The 24,217-nt window shown below is 38.9% G+C and overlaps 1 protein-coding gene across 3 annotated transcripts in view; it reads right to left on the bottom strand.

The window, feature by feature from the left end:
* mllt10 (MLLT10 histone lysine methyltransferase DOT1L cofactor) overlaps nt 1-24,217 on the bottom strand; it is a 98,405-nt gene that overhangs the window by 44,994 nt on the left and 29,194 nt on the right. For all 3 annotated transcript variants that reach the window (XM_007889734.2, XM_007889735.2, XM_007889736.2), the window contains 4 exons: nt 22,449-22,542; nt 5,300-5,392; nt 4,068-4,329; nt 1,953-2,555 (listed from right to left, as the gene is read on the bottom strand). In XM_007889734.2, coding sequence (XP_007887925.1) covers nt 1,953-2,555; nt 4,068-4,329; nt 5,300-5,392; nt 22,449-22,542 — 1,052 coding nt within the window. The remainder of the gene's footprint in view (nt 1-1,952; nt 2,556-4,067; nt 4,330-5,299; nt 5,393-22,448; nt 22,543-24,217) is intronic.

Below are 24,217 nucleotides of genomic sequence, written 5' to 3'. Positions count from 1 at the left end.
CCTGCTGTTGACCCAGAAAATGCATTAAAACTTGATGATTCATGAATTCTTACATCTAATTAATTTTAAGTTTCCTGAAGCATGAAGATTCAAGTCACCATAAATATTCTGTCTAACAGAATAGTCAGAATAGTTAAATCAAACAGGTACTTTCAATCTGGGCAGGAGTGGGTGGGGGAGAAATTACACTGACAAATTCTTTGCCAGAACCTTGACAAAGCTCACTAAAAAGGTGACAAAATTACAAGTTGCTGTTTTCAGCCAGCTCGACATTCAATGCATTTGGGATACGTCTTTTTGTTTAATGTACTGGTGCGTATAAATCGTTTAGATTCCTACAATGATGTACTCAGCAGAAATTGCAGCATTTCTTTAAATATTGGCCTGTAGCACCAAAGCCTACTTTGATTGTTCCTTTTGCTTCAAAGGTAAAATCATCTTTGCAGATTCTATTTCAGCTGAATTAACCCATCATAATCTTATATCCTCAGCTGCATGCTGTTTCAGTTTTTGTGCTGATAAAATCAAACCTAAACCAAGAAATTTGGACTCTCACTGAAAGCTTTACTATCCTCAGTAACATTTCAGATGCAATTTAAGTATATGAATCATACTGATCGTTTACAATTAATTACGTTTTCAAAGCAGCTAATGCTGGCAAAAGTTAATTGTAAGGCTTTGGGTGAAATGATCCTTAATTTAAATAAAATAGAAATTTCATCTGATCCCTAGTTACAGATATCTTATTTCACATCTAATACTTCCATCTCTTTTAAATAATCTGGGAAACAGGCCAACATTTAACATTCAGAAATAATGCATGGCATAAATATGTATTTGTGCATTAATGCACGATTATGCTAGTGATCCGGGTCCAAAGCAGTGTTACATCTTTTGACTTAAAATACCAATTGAATTCAGTCAATTACTAGGCCACGGTCTAAAGGACTATACAAATATTGAACTATTACAAAATCTTGGCACTTGTACAGATCAGACACATTCCAACCAATATGCTGACCATGTTGTACGTTGCAGAAATAGACTTGCTCATTAACAGGAAAGTAGAACCGTAGAAGATCACAAAGAGGGTAGGGCAAGACTGTAAAAGTATTTGAAGGTAAGGATGAAGATCTTAAAACTGATATGTTACAGTTTAGGAAGCACATGGAGCCTGGGAAGGTTGGGGTGAAAGCAGACAAAGGGAGAATCTGGGTCGTGTAGAACTGGACAAGCAGGTGAGCAGGGATTTGGAGAAATTAAGCTTGGAGTTCACAAAGCTTCATAACATTGTCAACCTGTGTTACTACATCAGCCTCCTGACAATGTTATAAAGATGGAAGAAGCAGACTTGGCCATGGAGAGGATCAAACAAAATACCAATATTTTACACTGGCTCCTTGAGCTGGAGTGAGCAACTACGTAATTCGATACAGATGCGAGTTGGGTATGTCAATTCACAGATATCCCAGAAGCCGAAAAAAGTTCAGATTTTGTTTTAAAATGGAGAAAATCATTCACCAATCGACTTTTCATTTAAAAGACAGGTATTTTATTATGGTAGAGAAAAAAAGTTTTTTTAAAAAAAAGTCCCTAATCTAACTATTGTTGAAATCTGTCAATATGTTTGTCATTATAATAGTGCTTACATTTGGTATTAATGCTTTTCACATCAAGAAGACATCTCAAAGTAGAATGACTGCACGTTTAGTAGGCGAATATGGAGAAGATTGTGAGAGTTTAGCTTAGTCAAGATGGAAAGTAAAACTATCAAATGTACCAGATTAATTCTTCTACAGGTTAAACCTTCCTTTCTCCAAGCAAGCAACAATATTGATCATCAAAATTTTGTTTTCATTTCTTTTAAAAAGCATTTATTCAGTTAAAATAAGCTAAACCATTTTGCAACGTGCATATAATAAACTGCGTATTCAAAGCTGACAAACACCCACCTGACCCAGCTGGAGATGAGCTGACACTGAGATTTTGTAAACTACCATTCCTCAGTAATGATGGAGATTTCTGGAGGTTTGCACTTGCCACACTTCCAGCAGCTGATGTCACAGATGATGATGATGGTGAGGCAGAAGAAACTGAGTGCTGGGAAATACTTTCTTTATTTTTACTCCCCTTTGGTCTTCCAGGCCCATGCTTGTACTTTTTACTCCCTTTTCTCTTCTTTTCTTTTATCGTCTCTTCCTCCATAATTGAAGCCTGTGCTCTTTTAAAGCCTGGTGCTCCACTTGAAGTAATAGCAGTAGCGTCAGAGACACCATAATCTCCATGACTGTTCTCAGAATGTTTTGAGTTTTCAATGTTTGTTTGGGAAAGCCCAGAAGACGTGGATGGGAGGTTCAGTAAAGGACTAATGTTTATCAAGGTCCCTTCTTGCTCTACAATTTCTCCTTTAATTGTCTCTCTGGTTGAGGATGGCTGTGGATGAACACAAGTATCATTTCGCAGATCTGACTCAGTGAAACTTTGAAACTCTTGTGGTGATTGAACTGAACTGCCAGAAGGTGACTTTACACTACTGGCGGTTCCCAATAGACTGCCTGCAAGAAAACAAAATATTTAGAACTGCCAAGGCTACACAAATCAATTGTAATGGTCTCTAAATCTTTTTATAAGAAAGAACATTAAACACATCCGAGACGGTGTAGTGGTTTAAGGCTGGGTAGAGTGTATACCCATAGATTGCAGGTTGCAAACCTAAACATCGAAATTCAAATTTGCTTGATAACTATCAAAGTTCCTGCTCTAGATCACTGTTCAGAAACAGTTGCTAGATGGTGCATAGCACGTGTTGAAACATGAAGAAAGGATTGGATTTAGGAGCACCAGGCTCTGTGAGCCTTTCAACTCCTCCCTTTCTTGGCTCCCCATCCTCCAGCAAATCAAATACAAAATCTTTATTCTCATCTTTAATTCCTTCCACAGCTCCACCTCATTCTATTTCTTGAGTCCTCCTACAACCCCAACACTTCTTTTGCTCAGAAAACACTTGCCTGCTTCAAGTGTCCCACTCTATCCACTCCACCACAGGCGGGCATGTTTTCAGCCATTCTATCCCACTCTGGGATCTATCTGGAACTCCATTTTCCAATTGAATCTCTCCAATTCATTCCCTCCCTCATTCAAGGCCTACATTAAGAAATACCTCTTCTGCTATATTTTTGATTTTCTTTCCCTTCCCCAACCTATCTGACTCCCAATCTCCTTGGATGCCCAGGCAAAAATGTCAAGCGCTTTGAGATGTCCTCCCGACATGAGACGTGATGTGTTTAACTTTACAGATTAAAAGTAAAGTAAGCATGGAATGGCAGATTCTAGTGATTGAAAAATTATCTGAACTCCCAGATGGTAGCACCCTGGACTTTTCACCCAAGCTCGATTACCATTATTTAGAAGCTGAGGGAATTTCAGAATGCATTTTAACAATGTTCCTTAAATACTAGAATTAGTTTAGGAATTCTGCAATTTTGACCGCAATATGAATATAATACTTAAAACAGGATTCGTAGAGATTCAGAAAATTGTAGAAGGTCTCTGCATAATAATCGTCAATATACATTTATACACTTGATAAGTCATCATTCCGAGGTAAAAGGGCTCAATGAAGAGATATCCAGAGTGGCAAGTTAGGCAACCGTATAAATACATAAACAAATGCAGCCAGGGTATTGACATCATGAAGTACAAGTGACAAATTAAGCCAAGGTTATCAGGAATTTACCGTAACACCACTGAGCTTTACAATTTATGTGCATCAATTCCGATACAAGTTTATCTGTAAATCATGCACTGAAGTCCTATATTGTTATATTGCTAATTTAGGTGACAAAAAACTTGCGCTACTTCAGCAGTTATCTATTACTTTTTCTACTCACTAAAACTGACAACTGAAGTAAACCTGGTCAATGGTGGAACTGAGAAATGACTCAAAAAGCTAACAGCTTCTTTTAAAAAAAGATAATTACTCGTCAACCATCACAAAATAAATGGCTATAAATTAACATTATGAAAGCAAAAATAGTTCGGACAACTGGTAGTCACTCTAAGCATACCTTGTGGAAAAGAGTTTGGTGATCCTGTTGCAGGCCCACAAGCTGAATTCTTTCCATTGCCTGGTTTCCTTCCCCTCTGACCAGAACTGTGACCTCCAGTCTTCTTCCCCTTGACCTCCAACACTTTGACCTCTGAACCTTCATTCCCACTTGAAGGGCGAGCAGATACTTCCTGGAAATTTACATTTGTAAATCGAGCTGTGGTTTCTTCCAGCCTCTTCAATGAGCCGGGCATAAAGCTACTGCTAGGGCTTGTGTAGGTCTAAAGATAAGCACATCGGAATGCAGAGCATAAAAGTGCATGGTTAGACAATGAGAAAGATACTTGATGCTAACAGAGAACCATTAGTAACCGAACACTTCAAAATTAAGGCAGTTAACAAACCAGACAGTTGTCTGACTATTTTATCATATGCTCCTTTTCAACATGAGGCCTGAGACACTGGGCCTAGATGACCACATTATAAAGGGGTCACCTAGGGCAGAACATAAATATCTTAATCCTGCAAAGTGCTGGGAAGTGACTAAAATTAAATTACCATACTCCTCTTAAATTTTTAATTTGTACTTCTTTAATAGGCTATGTGTACAATTTATCTATGTTAATTTAGGATACATTTCTTATGAGACTTATTGCAAAACATCTGGGCTGGATTCCTGCTGAACAAGGGTAAGGGAATCTGTACTAACACCATAAATAGGTTATATGTTTTGAGTTTTACAGTTAGAATATTATTCCAGAGTTTTTCTTGTTCAGCCTTTTGGGGAGATAAAAAATATAATCAGGTAGAATATGATTCTGGAGTTTTACTGGATTAGCCTTATGGGGAAAGTCAATAAATATCACCTATATTGAGGTTTAGTTGTTTCCCTCACTTTAGGGTGGGAGGAACATTCTGTGGGTAAGATTTACTAACCTTGACAGGCAAGTACATATTCCGTACTGGTCAACAAGTATTTTAACAAACTTGGTGAAATTTACTGATTTCTTTGTTCAAAAATAGAAAGACAGAAACGAGTTGGAAAATCTCATTATAAACTCACATCACCATGGTCGATGCATTTACTCACATGTGGGAAATCACCCCTTTGGTGTAGCATAAAGCTAAAGATACCTGAACATATTTTAAAATTTTACTATAAATGTGACAGTAAATTTATATTTTTTATTTTATTCCATGACAAACAGAATACATCCTTCTATTTGCATTTTAATACTTATTACAACTCACCTTTTCAGTTGTTACAGTCAGAGAAGGAACTGTAGATGAGGAGTCTAAACTTTTTTTCGGCTTTTGCCTAAATTTATCTCTGTCCTTCTGTTTCTGCACAAAGAAATCAATAGAATATAAAATGTTTTGCACAAAGCTGAATTTCCAAACTTGGCTAAGTTGCTGTGAAGACGTATTGAAACAACAGTTAAATGCCTAGTTATCGAAATTACCAAAGTCAACACCACACCGATGTCTGTTATCCCTTGCTAAGACACGCAAAATGGGGAATCGGGCAGTTCATATCAATCCAAATATACTTGGATAAGAGCGAACAAGATTGGAGCCCTTTCTCTCCAACGCGACACTGAGAAAATTTCACAGCTACTCGTATACAGCAAATTACTGACAAATAACAAGCAATGTTCACAAAGGTAAATTTCATAAATAAACAGCATCTCATTTAATGATGCAATATTTTCTAACGCTAGTTTTATTATAAACGAATAAAAAGATTGTCTGCAGTCCAAAGCCTGACGTTCACAATGGGTCCCACTGCATTTTGGATATCACGTCATCCATCAAAATATATTGAAGAGACAAACAAAACTTCGTCCACCAGAAAGTTTCTGTTAAAATTCTGTATCAGATCTCCAAACACAACCATAACCTGCTAGTTTAAATGCACAAGTGCAAATTTTCCCATTCTTGGTTGAAATGCACATTCATTTGTTTACACAGTTAAAAGAATTTTGACGAGCATGGATTGCTGCATGGATGTTGCCAACATTATTTCTTGGTGTCAGCCGTGCTGTGGATAAGTGGGCAGTATAATAATAATCCTTGCATCTGATATAATTCCTTATCACAGCATCAAAACATTTCAGGTTCGTCACAGGTTTTTAACTGCGAAGTGTAGTGACTATTTTGTAGGCAAACATGCTGCCATACAGCAGGTAGATATTGGCCTCTCTCCTGTAATTGTTCAATATTTTTACATTTAAGCAAAGCTGCATTTTACATTGTCTTATTACTTGAATTACAAGATAATGCCAATAATTATGACAAATTGTGGAGCAGATCAGAATTTTAAAAGGTACAGGTAACAACTCTTATTGCTGTATTTGTCACAAGGCAATTTAAGCCACTAGTGTGATTAATGCCTCTCAATTAAAAAAAGTCATATTGATTGGTGTTTAATGGATACCAGAGGCTGTACATTATATCTGAACAGGATTTTTTTATTATTAAACAATGCAAATTGGGACACTTCTCGTCATGCATTAAACAATGTACATGGGAAAACTGTCCAGTTTTCACTGCTTGTGCAATCGGTTCAAAAGGCAAGTTATAAGATTTAAAACACTGAAGCTCCTGATATGTTAAGAGATTCCTATTCTCATTTCACAGACTGATGCAATAATAATGACGATTACATGAAAAAGCATTGACATTTATTGTGCCCTTTATGTATTCTGGAACAGGATCAATTTCTGACCATATCCGAAAGCATATTGTGAGTAATAAACGCATGGTTTGTTACCTAAAAAAAATCTACATTCACTTCTACAGCAAGATGAAAATTTGAACAAATAGTACAACGCTCCATCTTTGATCCGGCAAAACTACGTAACAATTTTTCTGATGTCTCACTGGCCACATTTCACCCCTAAGAACTGACACAAACGTAACCCACAAGGTTAAATGCACAAGCGCAATTTTTCCCATTGTTGGTTTAAATGCACATATATTTATTTACAAAATTAAAAGAATTTTGGCAAGCATGGATTGCCGCATGGATGTTGCCAACATTATTTTTTGGCATCAGTCATAACAACTTGCTTGTTCCAGAATGCTTGAGTATCTCTGAAGCAGAGTCAGTTACCGGATGATTTGATTGAGGCAATTAAAATAAAGGAATGGACAAGTTATATAGTGGAAGACTCTGCCTCTGGAAAGAAAGAACCCATTACAAGGGAGAACCATAGCTTTAAATTAGAAACTAAAACTGTTGGACCTGAGCATTTACAGAAGTATTCCTTTACGCAAACGGTTGCGAAATCACTAAATCGGAGACTTGGAATTGGAGGAACTTTACAATATTGGAAGTGCCAATATACTGTCTGCCTGATCTGATGGATGTCAAAGAACCCAAAGCACTATTTGAACAGAGAAGGAAGTTTCTCCCAGTGTCCTGGAGACCAATTTCCAGTTATACTGATGGCCTTCTGGTCATTTGTGGGACACTGCTGTGCACAAATTGACTGCCGTGTTCACTTACAGTATTCAGGGTGACTACACTGAAAGTAATGACTGTAGCTTAGCGGTTAGAGCACTTGCCTCGGAAATGAGAGGACCTGGGTTTGATTCCCGGACAAGCAAGTAAGTTTCCTTACTCCACACGCATCCATTTACCTAGCAGTAAGTAGAAACCCAGTTGTTAGTTGATTGGTGTAATAATCTGTTTCTAGGGGTAATAATCCCTTCAAAAAATAACAATTGGTCACTCAATCCACAACGGTTTGTGGGACACTGCTGTGCGCAACTGACTGCCGCGTTTCACCTACAAAATTCACTTTATAATATATTTTGTGAAGCACTATGAGACGTCTCGAAGGCACGATAAGGCCCTATATCAAAGGCAAGGATTACATGCCCCCCACCCCCTGGAACGCTTCCTGGTAAATCAAGCAAAACTTTAGAACATCTATCAAACCTTACGTTTTGCATTATTCTGCCCTGACTGGTTGCATTCCTTTCCATTATATTTTCATGGTTCCAGCAGCTCAGGAGGTATCATGTCCCACAGAGCAATCAATCATCTCAACCCTCAATTTGATACCCACCAGACATTCAACAAGCTTTTTATAAGGTATGTTTTAATAACAGTTTTATAATAATAATAATCCTTGCATATGATATAGCACTTTTCATGTCTTCTACATGTCTGCAGAATATGCTGTGAAGTGAATTGATTGTATACTATTTGTGGGCGAAACTCAGCAGCCAATTGCGTACAGCAGTGTCTCACAAACAGTCGTGGACTGAGTGACCAAACTATTACTGTTTTTTTTCTTGAGGGATTATTATCAGGCGTGTGGCGTAAGGAAACTTGCCCAAGATTTCACCCTGCCAGGAATCGAACCCAAGTCTCTCGCTTGCAAGGCGAGTGCTCTAACCACTGAGCTACAAGGCTCCACTTTAGTCTCACAATTGAAAATTCCATACACCGCTGCTCTGGAAGAGGGGTATAAAGAGGGATACAGGTTCATCTTCCTTCCAATGTCTCACTCAAGTCCTTATTCTTCATGTACGTCAAGACAGTAAACATCACCAGGCTATTTAAAATGGGGTGTGGAGAAGAAAGCAATCGCAAGCAAGCGGAATCCAGACTTCAGCTAACAATCACAAGTGCACTTTCCAGCAGGGTTTACTAGCTGGAGATCAGGAACAGGAACCCTGCTTGATTTTCCCTTCAACCATCCTGGATGCTAAGGGTAATTCTAACACTTAAGTCTTGCCTCGTTGGTTTTGGCCAACTATACACAAATCCAGAGATTGAACCTTTGTCAACTCTCTAGTTCTCAGTAGGCAAGAAATCCTTAAAAATCTTGCTTGAGGCTTGTTAATTTTAATCTCACGCCCTCTATAGTACTGAACTCAAAGTCCAAGGCAACTGTCTTTACATCCACATTCTCCACTCTCCAGCATTTTAAAAATGTGCAGGTACATTTGTCCATCAAATCTCAGAATCATCCATGATGGCCTATGATCCTCTCTAATATACAGCAATTGCTTTTGAAAGTAGACGTCAAAACTGCATGTGAAATTCCAGATTTGGCCTCAGTAAATCTATACAAGGTTAGGATAACATTTCTACTTACTACTCAAATGCCCTTGAGAACCAGTAATCTTAACCAGTGAGATTAGCCTTGAAGCTTCACAATGATTGGATGTTTTCAGTAAATGGGCAGCTGGGCAGCATCGTACTCAAATTCATTTCCTTTACCTATATTTTGCTAATGGACATCTTTATTATGCATCCCTATCATGATGTTAAAATGTCTCAAAGCACTTCACAGGGATTTATGTGTAAAGTGCAGTGATTGAATTTGTAGGCGAATGCAGCTACCAATTTTCACAAATTTACCAAGAAAGCTATGAAGTGAATGACTAATTAAAGCAGGGTAATGTTGACCAAAACACTGGGAGAACTACATTCTCTTTTCAAATCGGGCCATCGAATCTTTAACATCTACCTGACTAAGCAGGCATACTTGATTTAATGTCTCATTTTTGAGGGATAGCACCTCAGACAGTCAGGTACTCCCCAACACTGCACTGAGTGTCTGCCTGAATTGAGCTCAAAGTCCCAACGTGGAGCTACAATCTTCAGACTTCCAAAGCAAGAGTGCTATCCATTGAGCTAGGATGGCACCAACATAATAATACTTGCATTTGATATAGTGCTTTCCACGTCTCCTAGACGTCTCAAAGCGCTTCACAGAATATACTGTAAACTGAATCAACTGTATATTTGTGAGCGAAACACGGCAGCCAATTGCGCACAGCAGTGTCCCACAAACATGGATTGAAGTGACCAATTTATTATTGTATTTTTTTTCTTGAAGGTTTATTATCAGGTGTGTGGAGTAAGGAAACTTGCCCATGGTTTCGCCCTCCTGGGAATCGAACCTAGGTCGCTCGCTTGCAAGGCAAGTGCTCTAACCACTGAGCCACAGGACTCCACATAATATGAAAACAGCATTTAATGAGAATAGGCAGCATCTTTTAAATGCACTCAAGACAATTCTCCAATTACTAATGTCAGTAGCCAACTAGTCTATAATTCTTACGATCATGTCCCACTCATTTTCTGAAATATCAAAACAAACATTCTCCAGCCCTTCAGCTAAGTTCCTATATTTACAGAACTCCTTTAAAAACATTAGCCAGAACCTCACCTATTTCCTCTCTCATTTCCTAGAGGATTATAGAGCGAGTTCCATCTGGTCCAGATGTCGTGCATACATTTACTTCCTGAGTTCCATCATAACAAAACCTACCCAGCTAAAAGGACTAGATTCAGGAATTGCCATGGTCCATTTGTGACGGCTGATGTGAAGATTTCACTTATCACCCGGTTCCACATTCTGTAAGTTTCCCTCTGACATACATAATAAACTGATGTATGAACTTATGAAATTTTGCACATATTTTGTAGAGTTACAGTACAACACCATGGTTAAACAAACAAACACCACCAGCTAGCATTTATATAGCTCCCTTCAAGTCGTATAACACGTTGGAGTGCTTCACAATGACCAAGTCAGAAACACGAAAGGAAGAAATGGGGTGGTGGTAAACGATCTGAATATCTGCAAACTGCAAAGAACAATGAAAATTAGTTAAATTTTTGAGTACAGTAATCTTCACCAGCAAACTGATAAATGGCTCATTAGTCTAATGGTAGCGTAAGATACTTTCATTCTGATCACAACTGCTCCTGTATATTTCATCAGTAAGGTATGCCATTTCTCTGCATATTTTCTATCGTGGAGAGTCCATAGATCACAGAATCTTTACTGAGGCAGAAAGTAGAAAAGTAGATAAAACATGTTAGATAATAAATCTACGATGTTTTTACAGCATTTGAAAATCCATGAGCCAGGAAATGTGTTTAAGAAAAAAAAACTTAACTGGTTTGAAATGAGAAGTAAGAATGGCACTTTATATGTTTTTTTAAAAAACTACTCTGGATGTAGATTTTCCTCAGAGTAAACTCAGTTTACCGCAATAATGACCTATACATTTTAATTCCTACTAGATATTTTAAAAATCCCACACATTAAAGATTAAATATATCGCCTCCGGATATGGTGTTCCTTTTATTCTACATCAGTTAAAACTTAAAAGTACAAGAAAATTGCCTTGCAAAGAGCCATGTGCTCGAATAACATACCTTTATCATCTGAACTGTTCAAAAAGAAAAGATCTACTGTGCCAGACTGAAACAGAAACAGATAAAACAGGAGTAACAAGACTTACCATCCATTTCTTTTGAATCAGAGAAAGAACAGTACTCTGACCAAATTGAGCTCCTCCAAAACCTACTTACTGATTTTTGAGCAAAGACAAAGACATCAAAGGTGCTGCCCTTTGGTCAATTTACTTGGTGTCGATAAGACCAGTTAACTGATAGTGATGACAGACAATGGGGTGGGATTTCGGAACATACAATGTGCTCTTACACAGGGCACTCAATTGCCGCTGGAATTCAAATGATCTCAGTACAACACTGAAACACACATGTACTCTTAACAATCCTTGCATACTCTTAATATAAAAATTATAAAATATACCCCAAACATGCAAGTTTAACAGACTGGGGAACTGACTGGATTGCAGCCCAACCCCCACCTTCATCTCTTATCAGCATGTGATGAACAGAACAGTAAACTTCACTCTTCCTACACAGCAAACAAGATAAACCAGGCTCTATTATTAAACCCAGCAGGCTACAACAAACTAGGCCTCCAAAAGGATTTAAACATTTGATTCACTGAGTGCTGTGAGCCTATTGGTGTGATGTTTTTAATCCAGCTGCACAGACTTTAAGTAGAACAGTCCCATCCCCCAATAGTAATCACAGAATTCCTTTTAAAGGGTAGCCTTAGGGTCCATTCCTCAATGACCTCCTCTTTTCAGACAACTATAAGCTATAGGATCACCGCACTTTAAAACTGCCATTCCACAGGGACCTGAAACTAGTGTCTCAAAACCACTTTCAATTTCCCCATGGTAAAACCAAGTGCCGAGTCACATGGAAAAAGGATCAACCAATAATCAGCTGCCAGCTGTGCAGGGTATTAAGTGTCCAGTTTAGTCAAAATTTAGACATATATAATTTAATGCATCATTTTAACCATTTAAGGTCATACTTGCAAAATGGTCCATTATTGTCACCGTTCTGAAGACATTGCAACTTTAACACAGAGATAACATGATACAGTAGTTAGTAAAAAGATTTACAGGGTGATAACTACCCTATTATATCTAGAATACGTGAAAAGCGCTTATCAAATGCAAGGATTATTATTATCTAAAAAACAAAAATATCATAATTTCTTTAAGACTTATTAGACATTGTAATGGTATCATGATTTTTGGTCACTCTGTACACGCAAAACTATTTCCACGCTCAAACTAAAATACATACCAGTAGCATTAGTACTACAGCATACAAAATATAATCCCAGCTGCATAGAATAGTATCCATTTTCAAATTCAACATTTAAATAAATAATAAATAATCCTTACATTTGATGTAGCACCTTATCACATCTTCAAGTCATCTCAACACCCAGTTATTCTCATGTAAAATGTGGCACGTTTTTATACATTATGTATTCTTTAGGAATAATTTTTCAGCAATTTGTTTTTAAAAAAAATCAAACTGCAATGATCAGCTCCAAAATTCCTTTAATAACTACAGGGTAACCCCATTATCATACAGACATCCAAGTCCAGTAACTCAGAGGCCGTGTTAAAACAGGCCTCAAAAATTGACCTGACTTCGGGATTTTAAGGTCTCCACTGATTACACTTACTGGACGTTCCGCATATGTGCATTATGCACAGAAAGAGCAGTCAGCAGCATTTCCTGTGCATACCGTCCTGTGCTTAGGTGTCACCTTGGCTAAATTAATAGCACTCTCACCTGAGTCAGAAAGAAGGCTGAGGGTTCAAGCACCATGTCGGGACTTTGAACTCACATAAGAGGCCAATACTCCATGCAGTGGATGGGTGTGCACTGTGCATCCTTCGGATGAGATATTAAGCTTAAATACGGTCAGCCTGCTTCAGGTGGATGTTAAAGATCCCATGGCACAAATCAAAAAGAGAATGGAGTTTCTCCCACTGTCCTCGCCAACAATCCTCCATAAAATTGATCAACCATTTCATGGCTGTTTGTGGGACACTGCTGTGTGCAAATTGGCCTCCAAGTTGCCTGCAAAAAAATCCAGTCACTGCACTTTACAGTAAATCACGTGAAGTTCATTGAAACATCATCCCAACATGAAAAGCGTTATATCAAATGCAAGGATTATTATAGCAAAGGAAGTGAATTCCATGGTGATCTGGCAAATCAGAAGTCAGCCATTTTTAGCACCCAAAGCATCCTAAGCTTTGAATAACTGTAGGTCCACAGGACACAGATGTTAAAAATAACCGAAGCTGCAGCAAGGCACTTTATATCAGGGATTCCCTGTACATTGCTGACAGCATATCTATATGTTGTAATGCAATATGTTTAATGCCAAAATCTGAGACTATTTTACTGAGTTTAGTTCTCTGAAATTTAAAAACAGGAATTGTTGAACTGAAAGCCTTCAACTTCTTCATTTTATAGAAATCTTTCTGTAGCAGAAGGCTAACATTTTATGAGAAACCCGAGTGATAATATATAATACAACTGAAGATTTATTTGCATTCTTAGCTTCTGGACATTATCAGGGGATGCTAAATGCAGGCACCTGAAACATGATGATGGCATATTAAAACACCATACTATTAACTGATTCAGAAATACAGCGAAAGGAGACCAGAAGAATCTTTATATTAACACAATAGACCATTTCTCCCAAGATCCACATTTAGAATGCAACCAAAATGTCTCTTTTCTGAAAATGCATTACTTGAATAATTATTTAATTATTAATTACACGTATTGATAAAGAAAATATTAACTCCCACTGAGATTTAACAAAAGTGGGGATAGTAGATAGGATATTGATTGAATTCATCCAATGCAACCCAAGTGCTGAAACAGAACAACCACTCACCATAGCAGCTGTTTCCCGAACAAACTTTTCTCCGTCAATCATACAACATCAACGCTTTTTTCCTTTACTAGGGTCAACAAAGGCCGAGGCCCTCCTAATTGGCTCCCGTCAGCGCCTCCACACCTCAGGCACAGCCAGCATCACCATCCGAGGATGAAATCCACCTCACTGAGCTAGTCCGGAACCTTGGCATCTTGTTTGGCCCTCAAACATCCTTTCTATCCCACATCCGTGCCTTGACCCGATCTGCCTTCCCACACCTCCGCAACATTGCCCAGCTCCACCACTGCCTCTCTGCTAAGGCTGCCGAAACACTCATCCACGCATTTATCACATCTAGGCTCGACTATGCCAACTCACTGCTTGTCGGACTTCCCCACTCGTCTCCACAAGCTGCAGATGATCCAGAACTCTGCAGCTCATATCCTCTCGTGCACCAGGCTCCATGACCCTATCAACCCCAGCCTCGCCTGGCTCCACTGGCTTCCCATCCCCACAAGTTCAAAACCCTCCACAGCCTTGTTCCTTTCTACCTCTGTGACCTGATAACCCCATATCAACCTGTCCGCTCCCTCCGCTCAACAGGTTGTGAATTGCTCCATGTCCCCCGACCGGCCTGCCCCTCCATTGGCGGTTTGGCCTTCAGCCTCTCTGCCCCCACCCTTCGGAACTCCATCCTACAGTCCCTTCGCTTCGCTCCCTCCCTTGCCTCCTTCAAGGCATTTCTCAAGACCCTCCTCTTCGACTGCGCCTTCGGCCACCCTCCTACCCCGATCCCATGCCTCTGCGCGGGTCCAAATCTCTGACCGTCCAGCAACTTGGGACATCCTGACAACGTGAAAGGTGTTATATTACTGCATTTGTTGTTGGGATATACTTCCATAGGCACCAGAGACCCAACGATAACTCACTGAGCAGTTATTAGATGCCTGTGAGCCCTGAATAGAATAGTTTGTGCCATATTAAAACAAATGTGTAAACAATTATTATGCATCATATGTACAGAAGGAATTACAGGTGCCTTCAATTATATGGTTAACTAATGAAGCTTTGTTACCAATTAAATACAGCTATTTACTCACGGTATAAAACAGACCTCATTGTCACATGTGGCCATTATTAACATGTGAATAATGGGCACTTCAATGAGTTATTTATGATCAGCTTTATAATAATCTTTGCATTTGATATTGCACCTTTTCTGTCGGAAGGACATTTCACACACTTCACAGGACATACTATAAAGTGATGCTATTGTATTTGTAGGCAAATGTGACAGCCAATCTGTCCATAAACCGTCACTTCCACAGTAGTTAAAAAGCATTCTTGCAAATTAAGGTTGAGTTTAAGAATCTTCCACAATTCTGCACCACCTTAAATTTTAAACACAATTGGTCTTAGAGAGAAAGGCTAGCTGGATTTTCAAGCCTCTAATGGCTAAGTAAATAAACACTATGATCCAGGACTAAGAAATCCAAAGTTTGATCTCTTGGCTCTACCGAGTTAGTAATTCTCAGGTTAGGCATCATCCTCTTCAAAACCTGGCAATAAATATGATAAGTATCCTACAAGCTAATGACCTTTTTGAGGACTTTGATCAGGCAAACAATCTAATGCAAACACTATTAGATTCACATCAATACTGAAACACAAGAATAATGCACCACTTATCAGTTTTTTTTGCTACTTCTGTGAAACATTTTCAAAAATATTTTAATATTGCCTTGTATCTACACAGTAAATATCAATAGCTGCACTAACTAAAGGTTTGAATGCAGTGAAGCAAGTTATAATGCATTTCGGCAGGACCAGAGAATGATCGCCTTGAAGATAAATGCTTAAAGACTGCTCGTATCCTGCTGTGTTGTAGTTTACAACTCCACAAACTGTGGAAGATTGACCATGCAGTGACGTTTACAAAGAGCAGGGGCCCTGGTGGGGGAGCACAAGGACTCCAGCTGCAAGGACTGCTCTACCAAGTAACATCACGAGTACTCGTAAAACAAGTATGAAAATTATTTTGCATTGTTCTTTTTGCAGATACATTCCACCAAGACTTGGCACAGCGACATCCAAGAGACAGTAATAAATCATGTTTGTAAAGGAGTTAAGGGACATTATTTATTGCAATCAATATCAAAAGGGAATGTGTGTGTGTAAGACAATAATACTGTATGATAGCCCCACAAGAAAGTAGTGAAAAGTTTTGCATTGAGCAACACTGAACAAACTTTCCATCTGATGTTGTACGAGTCTAGTAAAATGGTTCATCTTATCTTGGGCAGTAGAAAGGAGCGCTTAGACCTTGGAAGGAAATTATGCATTATGCTTGCGACCAACAACAAAATGACATGTGTATAGTGTCTTTCATGTCGGGAGGACATCCCAGGGCGCTGGACAGACAGAGTTTTAGACCTGACCTGGGGGGGGGGGGGGGGAGATTGGGGAGGTTGGAGGTGGAGGCAAACAGGGAGATCGAAAGCTGGTTGAAGAGGAGGGTCTTGTGATAGATCTTGAAGGAGGCAATGGAGGGGGCAAGGCAGAGGGACTGTGGGATGGAGTTCCACGGGGTGGGGGGGTGAAACAGAGTGACAGAATGCCAACCCACCAATAGTGGGGCAAGCGACATGAAACAGGCTGGAGCCTGCTGAGCGGAGTGAAATGAGTAGGATGGTAGGGGGTTAGGACTCACAGAGATATGGGGCAGTGAGACCATGGAGGGCTTTGAAGGTGAGGACCAGGATCTTGAACTGTATCCTCTGTGTGATGGGAAGCCAATGGAGTCAGGTGAGGATGGGGGTGATAGGGTCACGGAGCCTGGTGCAGCAGAGGACGCAGGCTGCAGAGTTTTGGATGATCGGCAGCCTATGGAGGGAGGAGTTGGGGAGGCCGACAAGCAAGGAGTTGAAATAGTCAAACCTCGATGTAATGGAAGCACATATGAAGGTTTCGGCAGCGGCAGAGTCGGGTGATGTTGCGGAAGTGGGGGAAGGCAGAGCGGATCATGTCGCAGATGTGGGGTAGAAAGAATAGTTGAGTGTCAAACAAGACGCCATAGTTCCGGACTGGATTGGCAAAGTGGAGTGTGCAACCGTGGATGGTGATGCTGTCAGCGCCTGAGATGAGGAGGTGCTGACGGGAGCCAATTAGGAGAGCCTCGGTCTTGCTGACATTCAACTGAAGAAAGTTAGCTCTCATCCAGGGCTTGGATGTCCTGATACCAGCAGCTCACTCTGACAGACCTTCCAAGGTGTCTGTCTGTGGGAGTAAGCTGTTGGTAGCAAGCATAATTTTGGAAATGAGAATGTCTTTGGTTCGTCTTCCTTCCTCTGTCCCCTTCCATGTCCTAATCTCTATCCCCATCTATATACTCAACCTGTCTCCCTGAGGGATTATATTCTATGTATTTATGGCGTAAATCAAGAAATATTCAATCAAGAAAATGTATTTTGTTGGCCACCACTTCTCCAGATCAACAATGCAGCTACCACATCACAAGCTATCCTGTAAAAGTCCTCCCACCACACAAAAGACAAATGCCCATCAAATGGTTGACAAGGAAACTGAGGCTTGGGACGACTGCTGCTAAGAGGAGATATCCGAAGTACAGGTTTGTGAATACACATTCAAACATCCAGGTCTTGCTATCCATCTTGATTGGTATGCAGAAAGGCAGCAGATGCTGTTCAAGCTCCACATCTCCCAACTGGAGCGACCATCACTTATTGGGTATCTGAGGTGTGGGCAGAATGGCGGCACTGCTTTCACACATTTCATTCTGAGCTGTGCTGCTCACCAGGAAATTTTTAGTTGCTGCTACCTGCTATCCATCGCATGAAGGCTCTGCTTGACCAACAAGTGACTATCCTTGGGGGAGGGTGGAGTGGAGTGAAGGGAAAATAAAGAAGTTAAACTGACCCCGAACCCAAATGGGTGGACCTGGCTGGACAAGTATTGTAAACTGTTCTCAACGGCAAGCTCTGAAGTATACTCTGAAACATAGGCTTGGGATTCAAGCCTTGGCACTTGCCAACCTGCACCCAGTGCTCTCCAGAATTAGGTAAGCAGGAAGAGAGTGCGCATTTCATTTCGATAATCATCTCTGGAATTTCTATGTATAGACGGGACACATGGACCTCTTGTTTGGAATGGGTTTCCAACGTGTTAAGATACCCAGCTAACCAAACAAGATTCATCCTAGACTTAGGGACATTCCATATTCAGGTGGCCTAACTGCACTTCTCCTTGCCCCCTCCCTTTCCATTTTAAAAATCTACATTCTCTTTGACTTTGCTTTCAGCCACCTTTGTTTTTGCACTTCCCCCTCGCCCCCCTCATCCCAAACATTAGGTTCCCAGTCATGTCTTCCAAACTTGAAAAGCACTATGTAGAAATGTAAATTGCTGTGATGTACCGCAATTATACCAAAATATTTTCTGCATAGCTCAAGCATTAACCATTTAGCTTTCAACTTGGTTCCAATTTCATGACTAGTCTATGGTCCTACCCAAATATCCCACCCTTCAATATCAGATACTGTAGTAAATTTCCTGCTGAACACCTTTTATTTACATATCACAAAATGAAACTCACCAAAAACAATAAAAAAGTATACCTTTCTTCATCCTGTGCTCCTCTGATGGCTCAGTAAATATGCTGTCTGGTATGGGAATGGGCAGTAAAGATAAAGGTGTCCCAACAACGTGAATTTACATACTTCAACATATTAAATCTGAGGCCGTCAACATAACGCATCAACCTTTCACTCGGGTGGAGAATGGGGAGGGGTTCAATTCAGCTCGATTCCTGAGTTACAGTGGGTTTGGCAAGAAAAAATATATACATAACAAGTATTCCCACTCCAGATTGCTATTCAATAACCTTTGCTTCAGTTAATTCTATTTTTAGTAGTAGTTTAAAAATGATTATGAACATACAAAACATTATCGGTTGAGTATTGATAATTATGTTTTGAGATGCCTAGTTTATGAATGGTCATTCAGCAAATATTTCCAAGTTTACTGCACCCTATTTCTTTCCTTTCTGAAAGCAATCTTTGTATCAATACATAAAAAAGTGAAACTTCAGTTTAAATAACAAATATTTTTAAAGATGTTCTCTGACAATCGGATGTTTGTATCCGAATAAACATTTGGAATGCAAGACAGCTGGCAAGCAATTACTATTTAGTCATGCTTATATTTTCATTCAAAAGTGACAACTCCCCTGTGAAATATGTGGCATTTTGCCATCTCAGTAAGAAAGTTTGCCAAAAAAAGCCATAGTAGATAAGATCAAATAAATCATCGGAAATGCAAAAAATTAAAAATAATGATCCTAGGCTAAATTACTTTTCATTCATTTTTATTCTCTAGTTGCTAAAATTCGGATACTTTATTCAATTAATTATCAATTATATTTCCAAGTAACATTTTGTAAATACCAGTATTCTCATAATCTATTCTAAATTCACTGTTCGCAACTTCCTCCTCCAAATAAAATTGCATTTAACTTTGTAAAAGCAATCTCTGTGCAAAAAATCACTGTAAAATATGAAATCTCTTTAGAGATCATGCAATTTACTTTTTTTTCCCAAGGACTGAGGACGTAATGAGGAATTACGCAAGCCTTCCTCATATGCATTATTAGATGAATGCTTGCCCTTCTTCTAAAAAATATTTTTAGAATAATAACTCAACACGAGAGAGAAATAAATGTTAATAGGTGATCAATGTCAGAACATCTAAACAAATGTAAATCCCAGAAAGTAACAAGAACAATTTAAACTGCACTGGTAAACTGTCAAAAACGATGCTTACAGTTGAATGTAGTTTGCAAAATAATGCAAACAGTTAGTTGCTTTTAACGTCTGAAGCTTCATGGCCTTGCTAAATTTTGTTGAACTCACTTGGAAGTTTTGCTCCAGGGAAGATTTGTTTCGTCAAATTAGTTTTGAGATATTGAAATGGATTTTTTTTCTTGTATAGAATTTCTTTCATCAATCATAACATTATTTTGCTCTACCAAGGATTTGAACCAACATGTCACACATTCCACATTTCTTCCAATGACCTTTGGAAGTAGATTGCACTTTGCTTGTGTGAATGTTAGTGTGCAAAATGATTTTTAAAAAAAATTCCACTCAGTGTGATAATGCAACACTTTGAAGCAGAGGACACTGCTTTGTGGAATGAAAGACAGGATCATGCTCACGTTCTCCATATCCTCTCCTTCAGTTCTAGAATATCGCTAAATATTGAAAAACATTGTTGACTGTGATTCGAGGGCTGTTCCCTAACACATCCGATGGCCAGCTTATATTAGTAGATGCTGGGACCTGGAAACATGATCAACATCACCATCTATTTGACCCTCCATGCTATGTGAAGTAGCGAACAGTAGGAAAAAAAAATACATGAAAATTGGAAGCATGCCCCTCTCAAAATATATTAATTCCATTATCAGAGAGTCATTGTTGTTTTGGGTTAGATAATATGAGAGGCATTATTTACTTAATATATCTGAACCTTGCACCCGGTTATATTGAAATTGTCAAAATAAATGTGAACTGCATGTGGAGTCCCGTAGCATTGTGGTTAGCGCACTCACCTCACAAGCGAGAAGACCCGGGCAGGGTAAAACCTTAGGCAGGTTTTCTTACTCCAAACAGCTCAGTATACCTAGCAGTAAGTAGGAACTCAGTTGTTTGTCGATTGCTGGATTGCATTCTGGGAGTAATAATCCCTCCCCAAAAAATGTAGTCACTCAATTCATGACTGTTTGTGGGACACTGCTGTACACAATTGGCTGCTGAGTTTCACCCACAAAATATAGTCAATTCACTTTACAATATATTCTGTGAAGTGCTTTGAGTCATCTCAAAAACATGATATCAAATGCAAAGATTATTATTACTATATTTTAGCATAATTGCTTGAATAATTGTCTGCAAGTTAAAATAATACATGTTACAGCTTACATTCAAAACTCAACTGGTGTAGTATTCAAGCTGAACAATAAACAAAATGTCATTCATGTCAATCACTCTAATAGACTTCATTCCCATTTAGTAATTTCGATTTAAAAAGGCAGACGTGATAACTCTGGAAAATTTACTAATTTAAAAAATTTAATCGAAGCATGAAAAACAAATGAGCTAATATTACAAAGCATTTTATGCTCCAGTTACAAAGTCGGTATGAGCAGTTATACTAACAGCTCTATACTGCTCCATACAGGGGCAAATCAAAGCACTGCACATGGAAATTAACTTGCTTGTGCAGTTCTTCTTGAACTGGTGTATTACAGTTTTAATTTTGCCAAAGAGGAGTAATTGCCAGCACCTTGCCAACATTAAAAAACATGTTTAGACAGTCCAATAGACTGGACCATCTAGCTGAATGCTGATTGAAATTATTCAACAGATTTTCACAATCAACACAAAGGATGTACCATAATTGACCCTTTAGCCATATCACTTCTTGTAAAGTACTTTTAGATCCCATTTGGTAGTTCTGTTGAAATGGACAAACTACTCCCAGTTTTTGAATTAATTCAATTTCCCTCATCATGCCAATATTCTGCTTTTTAAAACAAATGGTCCATCACTGACAATACTCTCAGCAGTTTACAAACCTTTCTTACCAAACCAGTATTGAATACCAGAAGTAGAATGCCAAACCACTATTGAATAATGAGGACATGTAACTACTGGAAAACAGCTGTGATAGAAAAGTTATCCAATAACTTCATGAAATTCATTTGAGCAACGCCACAAGTGGGTAGGTTAGATTTTACTAAAATATTCCCTTATTTTTACTCCGCCGCCCACATTCTCACCAGAACTAAACGCCGCACCCCAATCACCCCAGCCCTTGCCAAACTCCACTGGCTCCCTGTCAGAGCGGATCGACTTCATGATTCTCACTCTACTGTTTAAATCCCTCCACGCCTTGACAACCCCCATCTCTCCAACCCCCTCTCTTCTCACAGCACTACTCGCTGTCTCCACTCTTCTGACTCCTCCTTGTCCCTCGAATCCTCCACTTCACCATCGGCGGCTGTGCCTTCAGCCACCACGCTGCAAAGCTATGGAACTCCCTCCCTCAATCCCTTTGGCTTGCCCACTCTTTCTCCATTTTCAGGCTGTGCCTGAAGACCTTCCCCTTCGACCATGCCTATGGCCATCTTCCCCCTACCCCTGGCTCAGCATCAGGCTCCTCCATTGTTAAGCGCTCTAGGATGCCGCCCGGCCTGGGGGGCGCCATATAACTGCAAGTTGTTGTTTTTAATGTGGCATTGATGAAGTAGATTTTGGCACTTACCAATTTGCTAAAATGATATTTACAGTAGCCACAATATTTAACATTATCAGCTTCTGAACCTTCTTCTTCACACAAAAGTCCTGCCAGCTGTGCACTGAAAATGAAAAACAATTGAGATTATGTAAGTAAAATTAACAAGAAACTAAACTGTTTGTCAAATAGATTTTGTCCAGTTGCACCTTTCTCCTCTTTGGCACTGCCACCCCATTCTCCATACCAATGAGTTCTTTGCTTCTCCCCCACCCAATGTTTTAAGTGTTCTCCTCTCCCCATCCTCCACCAAAACCCTAATTCTTTCCCATGAAATTTTGACATTGGGACTGTACAATAACAACTTGCATTTATATAGTGCCCTTCACGCTGCATAGCGTCTGAGTGCTTTCAAGCCTTTTTTTAAATTGCTCTCTACCTTAACTGCACTGAATCTACCAAGGCATTTGAAAGTTTGCTGCAATACTTCTGGACTCTGCAAAATATTCATCTTCGTAAAGCACTTATAACATTAGAATATTTCCAAATGCATTGCATTCTGCATAGCGATTATGTCAGGTGCTGTCTCAAAGCAACTTCAATAGCAATTATACACTTGTAGAGAAATGCATTGTGTTATGTGCAATGTTCAGTTCAGGGCAGTTTGCACTAGCCTATTTGAAATTTTTTTAAAGTATAAAAAATAAATCACATGTAACAACAATATTAGAAATGGAAAAACAAAATAAGATGAAATGCTTATTCAGGAACCAGCCTCAAAAATTCATCTCATCTCTCAAATACATAAAACTGCTGCATATTTTCAGCATTTTGTCAGTTCCGATTCCTACCATTGATCCTGTTTAATATTAGTACAAAATTGGACCCTGGCGTGAATCCATAATATTTATTGAGACAATGATCGTAGATTGTGAACTATGAATTTCAATCAGCTAGAAAGGAGCAGTAATTTTTCCGATGCACACCCTTCCAAAGCAAAATATTTGGATTAAAAAAATTCAATCTAATAAATTTCTCTTAAAACTTTTGAAGGTTGGATGTTACCCAATGCAAATTTAAAAATTACTGCACGATTATCAAGTAGCAGTTTTTGGATTCATAGCAATGCATCACACCACAAGCACAATTCCCCACATAGCAGTTTCCCATTTTCTGCCAAGTGAGGATGCCAGAGGTCCAAAATTCCACCTGTTCTTAAAGTTTGCAAGACCATTTTGTCTTTACATTTAAGATCGCAGAGAATTGCAAAAAAGAAGCTTAAATTCAGCCTTAATTTAAAAACGTGTACTGGGCAAGGCCAGCTTTCAAATTAAAATGAAATTTAAGAAATTTCCCAAATTCTACATGATATTGATTGTTTCAAGTAAAATGGTCTTACATGCTAAGACTACATGAATGTTGGGCATCAAGTAGGTGGGGAAATAATACAACTCTCAGCAGTCTTGCATATCCCATTACTGATCATCCGTGGCAGAGGCCATGAAACTGATCAACATCACACTTTGATGGGGAATAGTGTAGCGTAGGAGAAAAGAATTGATAGGGCAAAAGACATTTAACAAAGCAAACTTTTTGAGACTTTCCAAATTATACATAGTTAAATGTTTTATCATTCATCAATTTTTTTGCAAAATTTTTTTTAAAAATCTTCAGTTAGACCATCAAATAGATCTGTTCAGAAACTGAATAATGTAAACAAAGGCCACATCAGATTTTCTGTTAAAAATCTACATTACAACTCTGTTTTCAACACTTCATTACTCTGGTACCATGTGTTA

This window comes from Callorhinchus milii, unplaced genomic scaffold, assembly GCF_018977255.1.
Source record: "Callorhinchus milii isolate IMCB2004 unplaced genomic scaffold, IMCB_Cmil_1.0 Scaffold2, whole genome shotgun sequence".
In the NCBI taxonomy this organism is placed as follows: domain Eukaryota; kingdom Metazoa; phylum Chordata; class Chondrichthyes; order Chimaeriformes; family Callorhinchidae; genus Callorhinchus; species Callorhinchus milii.
This window is presented reverse-complemented; position numbering and strand designations above follow the sequence as displayed.